Below are 12,464 nucleotides of genomic sequence, written 5' to 3'. Positions count from 1 at the left end.
TGCTGCAGCTACCAGAATCAACTTTTAATAAAAATGAATTAAAAATGACTCCCTGCCATGGTTGAAATAAATGACATGTTAAAAAAAAAGTCTTGCGGGCTGATGGGGAACGAGACGCTGGGGTTGATTTAGGCAAATAGGCTGTTTACTTTACAAAGGAATTTTCCCTTAGCTTGGTAAATGAGGTGAAGCCCTGCTGACTTCTCACATCCAGCCATTTTTGATTTTTACATTTTTTTTTTGGGAATGTCATATAGCAGAAAGTGAAAAATATTGTTTTTTTTTCCCCAGAATTGTCGCTTTTTTTTGTTTATAGCGCAAAAAATAAAAATCATACAGGTGATCAAATACCCCCAAAAGAAAGCTCTATTTGTGGGAAAAAGGGCATCAATTTTATTTGGGTACAGCGTCGCACGACCGCGCAATTGTCCGTTAAATTAACGCAGTGCCGAATCGCAAAATATGGCCTGGTCATTAAGGGGGCAAATCCTTCCGGTCCAGAATTGATTAAAGTAGTTGTAAACCCTTACATATCCCCACTGAAGTGACTGGCCTCAGGTGGTACACAGAGATAACACAAATCATCCTATATACATTGCACCTGTTTATCTGCAGCCCACTATCCTCTACATCCTCCTAAAGCACACATTTTACACAGCATTACTTAGCCCCAGAAGGCAGGGTTCGAGGATCCGATGTCACCCACTGCACAGCATAGAGCTGGAAGCTGGGTGTAATCTAAGACCTGAGTGGAGGGAATGGACACTCCCCCCTTTACACAGTCTCGTAGAGAAACATATACAGCTGAGGCTCTCAATCACCTGTTGTGTGCTGGAAAGGCGCGGGGAGGTCTCTCATGATTGTCTAGTGCTGGCATAGACCAGTGGTTTCTAAACCACCGAGGCCCAGATGCGGCCTTTTGCTTGCATTTATCCAGTCCCTGGGGCACTATTTACATCCACTAATACCAACAATACGGCATAATTCCCTCCACTGACACTAATGAAGGGGCAGAGTTCCTCCCAATGACACCAACGACGGGGCACAATATTCCTCCCAAAGACACCAACATTGGGGCCCAATGATGGGGCGCCAGGGGCAGACTGGCAACCTTTGGCCCAGGGGGCAAATACAAACCAGGGGCCCATGGTGCAGTGACTCAGCCCCCCTCCCACTCTCCCTCTTCCCGTCCTCCTCCTGACCCCCCATTCCAGGCTGAAGCTCTGCTCCAGGTACTCTCTACTCACCGGCTGAATCCGGGTTCCCAACCTGGCCAGCAGGGGGTGGTTGGGGGGAGCTGTGACAGCTCGGTTGAGGCTTGTCAGGGGAGGAGAGTCTCTAGTGGGGTATGGAACCGGCCTCTGCTCAGACAGTTTACACCATCTATGCTGGGGAGGGAAGCCTGCGCTCTGTCCTTGTCTTCATCCTGCACTCAGTAGGTCAGTGGCAGGGACTTTTTACTTCTCTTCACCAGGAATCCCTAAAGAGGAAGTAAACCCTCCTCTGACACTTTTACCTATAGGTGATCCTATGATAAGGCTTACCTATAGGTACTGTAAATATCTCCTAAACATGTACCGTTTAGGAGATATTTACCTTGCATGCAGCCAGTGACATCACTGGCGCATGCGCTCTGAAGGAACGGCCGCTGGTGCCGTTTCTTCAAAGCCCCGTGCCGTGACTGTCAGCTCCCGCGCGCGTGCGCGGGAGTGACGTCACCGCGGCTCCTGCCAATCAGATGGCCGGATGCCGCAATCCCGGAAGACGGGCGACTGGGCATGTCGCCCGTCATACAGGTAAGCGGGCGGCACGGCGGGGTCTCATTGTAAGGTATGTATTTCATAATGAGCTAGTATGCGATGCATACTAGCTCATTATGTGTTTCTCTTACAGGTTGCAAAAAAAAAAAAGTAATATGGGTTTACAACCTCTTTAAGGCATGTCTGTGGCAGAAGCAGTGCAGCCTTTTTACAGGACATCAGAGCGGCCCAGGGGGCACTTGCCCCCCTGCCCCCAAGTCCAGTCCTCCCCTGTGGGGCGCTATTCCTTCCACTGACACCAAAGATAGTGCATTATTTATTCCCACTCTTCTACTCCTAATGGCCACAGTCCGCCACCTTGAGTCTGAAAGACAGTAAACTGGCCCTTTGTTTAGAAAGTCTGGAGACCCCTGGCATAGACTGCCAAAAGTGAAACATGCAGATAGCAGAGGAATTCGAGAGGAGACAGGAATTACAGTAGGTGCTTTGGATTGAGGCTAGTACGCATTAAAGAAGGATATGCCTTGTTCATATTTCATTTCTGAAGATTTACAACCACTTAGTGCACTGACCCTTTAACAAATCTAGCAGGTAGCACCCAAAGCACACCATAAAGACATCAGACATGACTATTTCACTAGCAGTTTATGTTTCAATAGATTTCCATAACTTACCAAGACGGCTCCAGGACACAATTGGCCGTGGATTTCCAGTAGCCATACACTCAAGAATTGCTGTCTGATGAACAGTCTTAGTCAGGTTCTCTGGACCAGCTAGGATCATCGGATCCTTGTATCCAGTGTAATGAGGACCTGCAGAAGATAACATCAATACCACTATTATCCCATATTCATGCGGTCTTCTACATTGTTATAATAGATATAGAGCAGGGATCCTCAAACTACGGCCCTCCAGCTGTTTAGGAAATACACATCCCATGAGGCATTGTAAAACTCTGACATTCACAGACATGACTAGGCATGATGGGAACTGTAGTTCCTGAACAACTGGAGGGCCATAGTTTGAAGCAGGGCTTTTTTTCAGCTGGAACGTGGGGGAACGCAGTTCCGGCAACCTCCAGCACTGAATGTATGTAATGGCAAGGGGTGCTGGGCTTTGCTACTAGTGTCTTTTGATGCTGGCTGGTGGGGGATCTATTGTTGCTGGAGGTTATATATTTGTGCGGGGGGGGGGGGGGGGTTATTGTTGCCAGGGAGGTCTACTGTTGCTCCTGGGGGACCTATTGCCTCTGGAAGAGATCTATTTTTACAGAGGGGGTCTTTTGTTGCTGGGGTTGGTCTTATGTTACTTGGGGGGGGGGGGTCAGTTGTTGCTGAGAGGGATCTACTGTTGAATGGACCGTCTATTGTAAATGGCTGCTGGAGGGTCTATTGATGCTGTCTGTGGGGAGATCTGTTTTTGCTGCTGAGGGTCTATTGTTGTTGGGGGTATTTTGTTGTGGCTGGTCCATTGTTGCTTGTGGAATCTACTGTTTCTGGGGGGTCCTTTGTTGTTATTTTACTGCTTTTCTTGTTATCATTAACAAATCCCATGCAAATTACTTAGTACCACAAATGTTACTTGATTCTGTATTCTCTAAAAGGGGCAGTACTGGGAGGTGGGTAGAGGGTGGAACCTAGGAACGGTGCTCTGAGGTAGGTAGGGGGCGGAGACAAGGGGTAACCCCAAAAGTGGGAGTTCCTGCACCTATTCTCTAAGAAAAAAAGCCTTGGTTTGAAGACCCCTGATATAGAGTGTAGGACATGTATAGGATCTCACACCTGTCACAGTCAGCATGGCCTCGGGACTGTATTTAATGCCAGCAGCATTTTTGGCCATACAGCGGAATGTTCCTCCATCTTCAGCTTGAAGGGCAGTTATCTGCAGCACACCAGTGGGCAACAAGATGTATCTGTGTGTCATAAAAACATAAGGTTATAAGGGTTTACATTTAATATTCATAGGCAACCTGAATATACACAGTAGTGCAGGGGGGGGGACTTCTCAGAAAATGCACAAATACAGGAAGTCAACCATATATGTGGCAGTTGGGGTGCAAACTGAACCAATCTGTCACATTATTTGCCATCTATGAAGACGACCAAATCTGACCAATCTGGACATTCACACATTACAAATACTAAATTGCACAAGAGATAATAGCAGTAGTCATACAAGGGTTCCTTACTCATCAATGTGGCCTTCATATAACCATATCTTCCATCTCTTCTGGTGCATATCTGAGCAGTTAGAGGTCTTTCTCAACCTTTACCACATCGAGGAACCATTGCAATAACTTTCAGGTGTCAGGGGATCCCTGCCAGTAATGACTAGATCCACAATTCATAGTACCATAATCAGGGCCGCTGATAGGGGAGGACCACCAGCCCTCTTGTAGGGGGCCCGAGCACACAGGGGGGCCCACACAGAGAGGGGGATTAGTGATGGACAACAAATACAGAAATCTTCCTCCAGCACCTTAATCTGATCTGTCCCTCTCCCTGCTATCAGCTTTTATCTGTTGAGAAAGAGACAGTCGTCCCTCACTAATCCTTCTCCCTGTGTGGGCCCCCCTCCCAGCACTGGCTCTAATGTTATCTCTGCTCAGTTTATTTGTAAATTGTAACTTTGTTTCTCTCTCTCTGTCTCTCTGATCACTGAGCTCCAACTGCCCAGCCTGTATATTTTTCTCATCTCATCTTCTTTTATATTTAACATAGTTTTTTTTTTTAGATTTAGCAGGAATTATGCAAGTTATGTTATATTTGTGTCTGATAATAGTGATTTTGTTGTAATTTTAGCTAAATATATCTTTAATATGTTCTTGTGGCCAGGGGGGGCCCTGCCAGGTAGTCTGTACGGGGTCCCGCGATTTCTAACAGCAGCCCTGACCATAATGTAGTAGCCAATGGGAAGAATGTTCCCTACAATGGTGGTCAGTGGGAAGAATGCTCCTTACATTGGTGGTCAGTGGGAAGAATGCTCCTTACATTGGTGGTCAGTGGGAAGAATGCTCCTTACATTGGTGGACAGTGGGAAGAGTGCTCCTTACATCGGTGGTCAGTGGGAAGAATGCTCCTTACATTGGTGGTCAGTGGGAAGAATGTCACTTACATCGGTGGTCAGTGGGAAGAATGCCCCTTACATTGGTGGTCAGTGGAAAGAATGCTTCTTACATTGGTGGTCAGTGGGAAGAATGTCATTTACATTGGTGGTCAGTGGAAAGAGTGCTCCTTACATTTGTGGTATATAGAGCCAACTTGCCACAGTATATGTACTGCTGGCGGTCGGCAAGTGGGTAAGTAAGGGCAGATGATTCATGTAATATTTACTTCCTGGACTGTGGATTGCGGGAAACTGCTCCTGCATTGAGAGCGGTAGGAAGTCAGGGAACATTTGTTCCCTACTGCAACAATTGACCACGGAAGAAATGCATATTAGGTCACTTCCGGGGTCACAACTGTCATTTCTTGGTTAGTGTAGTCAAGGATGCAGCTATTCAAGAACAATCTGTGCCCGATGTCTCCATAAAGAGTACCTGTCACCTGCCTATGCTATCACATAGGGGGTTTATTAGCCCCCTTGTGATAATAATAAAGTAAAAAAAAAAAAAAATAAAAGTGTAAAAAAAAAAGGAGGAGAGCTCTGAGAGCTGATTGGAGGGAAGGGACACACCTCCTCCTTCACACAGCACACCAGAACAGAGCTGAGGCTGTCAATCAGCTGTAGGTCCTTCCTCTGTCACCTTTTATCTCTTGGGGTTAGGAAAAATTGGCAGAAGTGACTCATGTACATAGCAGAGGAACGAAGCAGCAGATGGAAATGACACTAAGTGCTCTGGATTGAGACAAATGCACACTATAGAGGGATATGCTTTGTTCATATTTCATGTCTGAGGTTTAAAACCACTTTAAGCTAGCCAATAAAGGGGATTACTTGACCTCCAAACTTCCTACATCAATTGATAGTTAACATGGCAGAACATTCTACCCAGTAGCAGTTGGTGCCCCATGGGCCGGGGGGGGGGGGGGGGCGGCCGATGGACAACACCAAAACCCCCCTCCCTGGACCACACCAGTTCCAGCCCGCACACCTAACCCCCCCCCCCCCCCGTCGCCGGCTCACTCACCCTGGGCAGGCAACGGCTTACCCCTCAGTCTCCTCCGTGGGCTTCCCCTGCATCTCCTCCCTCCTCCTTGGCCAATGGCATGGCTTCTCCTTTCGACCAATCGGGAAACGGGTTCCTGATTGGCTAGGAGGAGAATTAGTGTGGCAATAGCGAATGTTCATTCGCTATTGTCACACAACTGGGTGGCCTCAGGGTGCAGTGCTCTGTGCCCCAAGCCCACCCTTTTTTGAAGCCTATTAGAAACTCTGGCTCTAATCATGTTCTTCAGAAAAAAAAAATACCCATTGGAATCCATTCATCTGGCACCCTGCATGTAGATTAGGGGGCCAGACGCATGGATGGAGGGGGGGTGGCGCGCCTGCACCCCCAATGGACGGGTCGCCACTGATTCTACTACTACTGTATTGATGGGTTCACAAATAGGTGTGAGGACTAAGTCTTTGCACTTATATCACCCTTCGTCCCATTTACCTTGGATGCTTTGTGTCTATCAATTCTCCATTTCGTTGCCATATAATCTGTGGTTCCGGCACTCCACGGATCTGACACTGAAATCTAGCCACGCCACCTTCTTCTAGAGTCATGTCCCGGGGGAAGATGTGAAAATCCAAAATGGCTGTTGGAGGAGAGAAGAGTTGCATAAGGAACAAGCAATTCTACAACTTCAAAAGTTTCACCAAATAAATGGATTAGGTAGACAAATAAATGAATCATTTCACATAATCAAAGTGCATTGGGAGTGACAGCGGGACCGGGAGACCAATAGGTGAAAGGCTGACCGGCACGGCAGTGGGTAAGTGAAGTTGCAGATCAGGGGAGTGCGGGATTGTGACAGGCAAAGGCGGTGGGAGCAGAGAAGCAGGATGACTGAGGGAGAAGGAAGCGGCTGACAAGCCCTGCAAGAGTCAGTGTCAGTTTACAGGGGCGGCTGAGCAGGAGCACAGAGACATAAACTAGTAGTAAAGACTGAGACTGTGAAGACTGACTGTGTGTAGTGGGGACGCTGGCTGAGGAGGGTGTAGTGTGAGTAGCTGAGTAGTGTGAGTGCCTGAGCAGTGTGAGTAACTGAGTAATGTATCTGAGTATTGTGAGTAACTGAGTATTGTGAGTACCTGAGTAGTGTGAGTACCTAAATATTGTGAGTATATTATTGTGAGTACCTGAGTATTGTGTGTATCTGAGTAATGTGAGTACCTGAGTAGTCTGAGCATCTGAATATTTTGAGTACCTGAGTAGTGTGAGTACCTGAGTATTGTGAGTAGTGTGAGTATCTGAGCATTGTCTCTGAGTATTGTGAGTACCTGAGTATTGCGAGTACCTGAGTGGTGCAAGTACCTGAGTGTTGCAAGTACCTGAGAAGTACCTTTAGTATCTAAATATTGCATCTGAGTTTTGTGAGTACCTGAGTATTGTGAGTATCGGAGTAGTGTGAGTACCTGAGTATTGCAAGTACCTGAGTGTTGCGAGTACCTGAGTATTGCAAGTACCTGAGTGGAGTGACTGTGTAGTGTTGAATACTGCTGAGAAACTGTGTGTGACTGAGGAGTAACTGTGTGCTGAGAAATTAGAGTGAGGGAACTAGTAAACAGCTAATCAGACAGAATTAAATTTCCAAACCCCAACAGATTAGTGGGTATGATGCCCTGCGGGTGTGGAGATGCGATTCGGTGCACCTCTTGTGGCATGTATGTATTCCTCGATCATCCAACCGAGGAAGAATACAGCTGCACAAAATGTAAGCACGTTGCTTCCCTGGAAGCTCAGGTCCTGAATCTAGGGAAGCAACTGGCAACACTAAGAAGAATCTCCATACTTAAGGAGAGCTGGGGACGTACCCGGCAGGGGCCAGCACAGAGGCAGGTGGAGATACAAGGGTGCAGGCACCAGAACAGAGTAGTTGGGTGACATTTAGGTATTGAAGAGGGGAAAGAGCCAAGGAGGCCACTTCTGGGCTGGAACATCCCAAAAAATATGCCCTGTTGTGTAATGTTGGGGAAACCAGTCAGGGACCAGCATTGCTGGAGCAGAGCGACGGCCTTAGCTGCCAGGGGAAGAACTCCTCCAGTGAGGGCGGGAGCGAGGCTAACGGTAAGGAAAGACAGGTTCTGGTGGTAGGGGACTCAATTATTAGGACAGAGAGGGCAATCTGTCAAAAAGACTGTAAGCGCCAAACTGTTTGTTGTTTACTGGGCGCTCGGGTTCGGCACATCACGGATCTGGTGGACAGATTATTGGGTGGGGCTGGGGAAGACCCATCTGTCATGGTACACGTGGGTACCAATGACAAAGTTAGAGGGAGATGGAGAGTCCTAAAAAACTTTTTCAGGGACTTAGGAGCTAAATTAAGGAGTAGGACCTCCAAGGTAGTGTTCTCAGAAATACTACCTGTACCTCGAGCCACACCAGAAAGGCAGCGGGAGATTAGGGAAGTAACAAGTGGCTGAGGAGCTGGTGTGGAAAGGAGGGGTTCGGGTTCCTCGAGAACTGGCCGAGTTCTCAGTCGGCTACCGGCTCTTTAGTAGGAATGGACTGCACCTAAATGGGGAGGGTGCAACCGTACTGGGAGAGAAGATGGCTGAAAAGTTAGGGGGCTTTTAAACTAGGTGATGGGGGGGAGGGTCTTGATGTAGAACTAGCCAGCGGGAAGCAGGTTTTAGTGGGCATTCCTGGGGGCATTAGCAGTAGGCTGACAAATCGAAAGTGCAGCCTCATAACATCTAACGAGGATATAGTATGCAACTGGACAAAATGACAAGGTTTGTATACCAATGCTAGAAGTCTGGCTAACAAGATGGGAGAACTGGAGCTCCTATTGTATAAGGAGGATTTCGATTTTGTGGAAATTTCAGAGACTTGGTTTGACAGCTCTCATGATTGGCTGGCAACCATTCAAGGGTATTCCCTTTACCGCAGAGATAGAGAGGGTAAAAAAGGGGCAGGGGTATGCCTGTATATCAAGAATGATGTGCAAGTAAATGAGGGAGGAAATCACGAATGAAGCTAGGGAGGAGGTAGAATCCCTAGGGGTAGAGCTTCAAAGGGAAGGTACTATGGGGAAAGCGATATTGGGTGTATGGTGTAGGCCCCCCAACCAGAGGGAGGAGGGGGAGGCAGATCTCCTATCACATCTTGGAATAGCGGCTAGGATGGGAAATGTCTGTATAATGGGGGATTTTAATTATCCAGATATAGACTGAGCAGAAGAAACCACACATTCATCTAAGGCTCGCCATTTCCTAAATGTTTTGCAGGACAATTTCATGGGTCAGATGGTGAACGCGCCAAGGAGAAACAATGCGTTACTAGACCTACTGATTACAAACAATGCAGACCTGATCACGGAAGTAGAAATACGGGGCAACTTAAGAAACTGTGACCATAGGCCAATTTGTTTCAGTATAAATCATAGAAATAGGAAACACAAGGGTAATATAAGGACACTGAATTTCAAAAGAGCCAACTTCCCTAAACTGCACTCTTTGTTAGACAATATAAAATGGGATAAAATCCTAGGAACAAAGAACACGGAGGAAAAATGGGAGTGCTTTAAGAACATACTAAATAAAAGGTATTGGCCAGTGCATCCCAACGGGGAATACGTTTAAAAGAGCTAAAATAAACCCTGGGTGGCTGAACTCCAATGTAAAAATGCATATACAAATTAAAGAAAAGGCCTTCAAAAAATACAAGGCTAAGGAGTCATTGGCAGCATTCCAACATTACAAAGAATGCAATAAAAATGTAAGAGGGCAATCAAGGCGGCTAAGATAGAACACGAAAGGCACATAGCTGAAGAGAGTAAAAAAAAAAAAAAAACAAGAAATTATTTAGGTATATAAATAGTAAGAAAGTGAGAACACATTGGCCCCATAAAGGACCACAAAGGGAATCTGGCTACAAAGGACAGAGAGAAGGCGAAGGTGCTAAATAAATTCTTCTCCTCAGTCTTCACAAAAGAATTGGGGGGATACAGTAATCTAGACTGTAATGTTAAAGTTAATAACATGTCGCAGGAAGCACCCTCATGGTTAACAGAAGACAGACTCAAAACTAGACTTGACAAGCTTAACATAAATAAATCACCGGGACCAGATAGCCTTTACCCGAGGGTCCTTAAAGAACTTAGCCAGGTGATAGCCAGACCATTGCTCCTAATTTTTATTGATAGTCTACTGACGGGAATGGTTCAAGCTAATTGGAAAAAAGCCGACGTGGTTCCAATATTTAAAAAAGGGCCGAGATGTATACCTGGGAACTACAGGCCAGTTTGCCTAACATCAATAATCTGCAAGATATTGGAGGGGATGATAAGGGACTATATACAAGACTTTTCTAATGAAAAGGGTATCATTAGTAATAATCAGCATGGATTCATGAAAAATCGATCCTGCCAGACCAATCTATTAACCGTTTATGAAGAAGTGAGCTGCCATCTAGATAAAGGAAGGCCTGTAGATGTGTTGTATCTGGATTTTGCAAAGGCAATTGATACAGTTCCCCACAAACGTTTACTGTACAAACTAAGGTACGTAGATATGGACCATAAGGTGAGCATCTGGATTAAAAGCTGGCTTCAGGGGCAAGTCCACAGGGTGGTGAAAAACAGGGGTTACTTGGAATGGTCTGGTGTGAAAAGTGGGGTCCCCCAAGGATCTGTCCTGGGGCCAATCCTATTTCGTTTTCATAAACGATCCAGAGGATGGGATAAATAGCTCAATCTCCGTATTGGTGGATGATACTAAATTAAGCAGGGCAATAACTTCTACGCAGGATGTGGAAACCTTACAAGAAGACCTGAACAAAATAATGGGGTCGGCATCTACATGGCAAATGAGGTTGTTTGTTGGAAAATGTAAGGCAACCCATTTGGGTGCCAGAAATATGAGCGCAAGGTACTCACTAGGGGGAGAGCCCTTGGGGGAATCTAAGATGAAAAAGGACCTAGGGGTCCTAATAGATGTCAAGCTCAGCAATGGCATGCAATGTCAAGCTTCTACAAGCAAAGCCAACAGAATACTGGCATGTATAAAAAAGATGATTCACTCCAGAGATTCTCCCACTCTACAAGACTCTGGCCTGGCCGCATCTTGAGTATGAAGTCTAGTTCTGGACAGGAAGGAAGGATGTGCTGGAACTGGAGAGAGTCCAGAAAAGGGCAAAAAAGCTAACAAAGGGACTGGAGGATCTCAGCTATGAGGAAAGACTACAAACATTGAACGTATTCTCTCTGGTGAAGAGACGCTTGAGAGGGGATATGATATCAATCTAGAAATACCGTACTGATGACCTGAGCATAGGAATCAAACTATTCAGCGCAAGGGAATATAAAAGGACTTGGGCCATTCACTAAAATTAGAAGAGAATCGGTTTAACCTTAAGTTGCGTAAAGGGTTCTTTACTGTCAGAGCCGTAAGGATGAGGAATTCTCTTCCACAAGCAGTGGTGTCAGCGGGGAGCATCGAAGTTTCAAAAAACTATTAGATAGGCACCTTAACGACCACAACATACAGGGGTATACAATGTACTGTTGACATAAACACTTATACACACACTTACAGCCCATTCAGACTAGGGCGACACGACTTCCAGGGACGACTTCGGCGCGACTTGCACGGACTTCATATAATTGAAGTCAATGCAAGTCGCCTCCAGGTCGCCCCAAAGTAGTACAGGACCCTTTTTCTAAGTCGGAGCAACTTGTGTCGCTCCTATTAGAACGGGTCCTGTGCTATTCAATGGCGAGCGACCGTTTGGACCCTTAGGTTGAACTGGATGGACTGGTGTCTTTTTTCAACCTCACTAACTATGTAACTATGTAACTATAATAGATAAATAAATTAAACATAATAAATGAACAGTTTTGCATAATAATAAAAAAAATAAAATAAAATAATCATAATAAAAATAAATGAATAATTTCAAGTTAAAAATAATAATAATAATGTATTCTAATAATAAATATGTAAATACATAAATAATTCCATAATAATAATAATAACAATAATAATAATAATAATAATAATAATAATAATAATAATAATAATAATAATAAATAAATAAATACATTTAAAAAATAATTTAATCATAGTAAAGAAATAATTTCACATAATAATAAATTAATCATAATCATGATAAATTAATAATTTCACATAATAAATCAATCAATTAATAATATACAATAATAATAATGAATACATAAATAAATAATTTCACATAATACCAAATAAATAAATAAATAAATCATAATTAATAAAGCAATCATTTCACATCACAACGTTTTTAAAGTCACAAAATTGAGAACTTCCCAAAGGCAATGATCTCATCAGTGGTAAGCTATCACAGCATGATTAGCCTCCTCTGCCAGTCTCATGCTATCTTGTTTTTCTTGGCACTACACCACTTATCTGTGAGAATAGACATAACTTTGTTTGTTTGTTTTTTCACTTGGTAGTGTTGTAAAGTCAGTTGTTAAAAAAAAAAAAGCTTGTAAATCAATAAAGAATCCAAACGGGTTAAGTTTAGCTTGGGGGGCCAAACACAAAGCTCTTTTTCATTTTAAGTGAGTAGATGCGAAG

The 12,464-nt window shown here is 44.7% G+C and overlaps 1 protein-coding gene across 1 annotated transcript in view; it reads right to left on the bottom strand.

Annotated features, from left to right (window-relative positions):
- The window catches only part of IGDCC3 (immunoglobulin superfamily DCC subclass member 3), a 310,994-nt gene that overhangs the window by 110,519 nt on the left and 188,011 nt on the right, over window positions 1–12,464 (bottom strand). Inside the window, exons 3-5 of the mRNA XM_082255109.1 lie at window positions 6,361–6,505; window positions 3,542–3,672; window positions 2,435–2,572 (exon numbers count right to left, since the gene is read on the bottom strand). Of these exons, the coding sequence (XP_082111235.1) occupies window positions 2,435–2,572; window positions 3,542–3,672; window positions 6,361–6,505 (414 nt within the window). The remainder of the gene's footprint in view (window positions 1–2,434; window positions 2,573–3,541; window positions 3,673–6,360; window positions 6,506–12,464) is intronic.

This window comes from Pelophylax lessonae (genome assembly GCF_965119305.1).
Source record: "Pelophylax lessonae genome assembly, chromosome: 4".
NCBI lineage: Eukaryota > Metazoa > Chordata > Amphibia > Anura > Ranidae > Pelophylax > Pelophylax lessonae.
The sequence above is the reverse complement of the archived record's forward strand: the minus strand, read 5'-3'. Positions and strand labels throughout refer to the sequence as shown.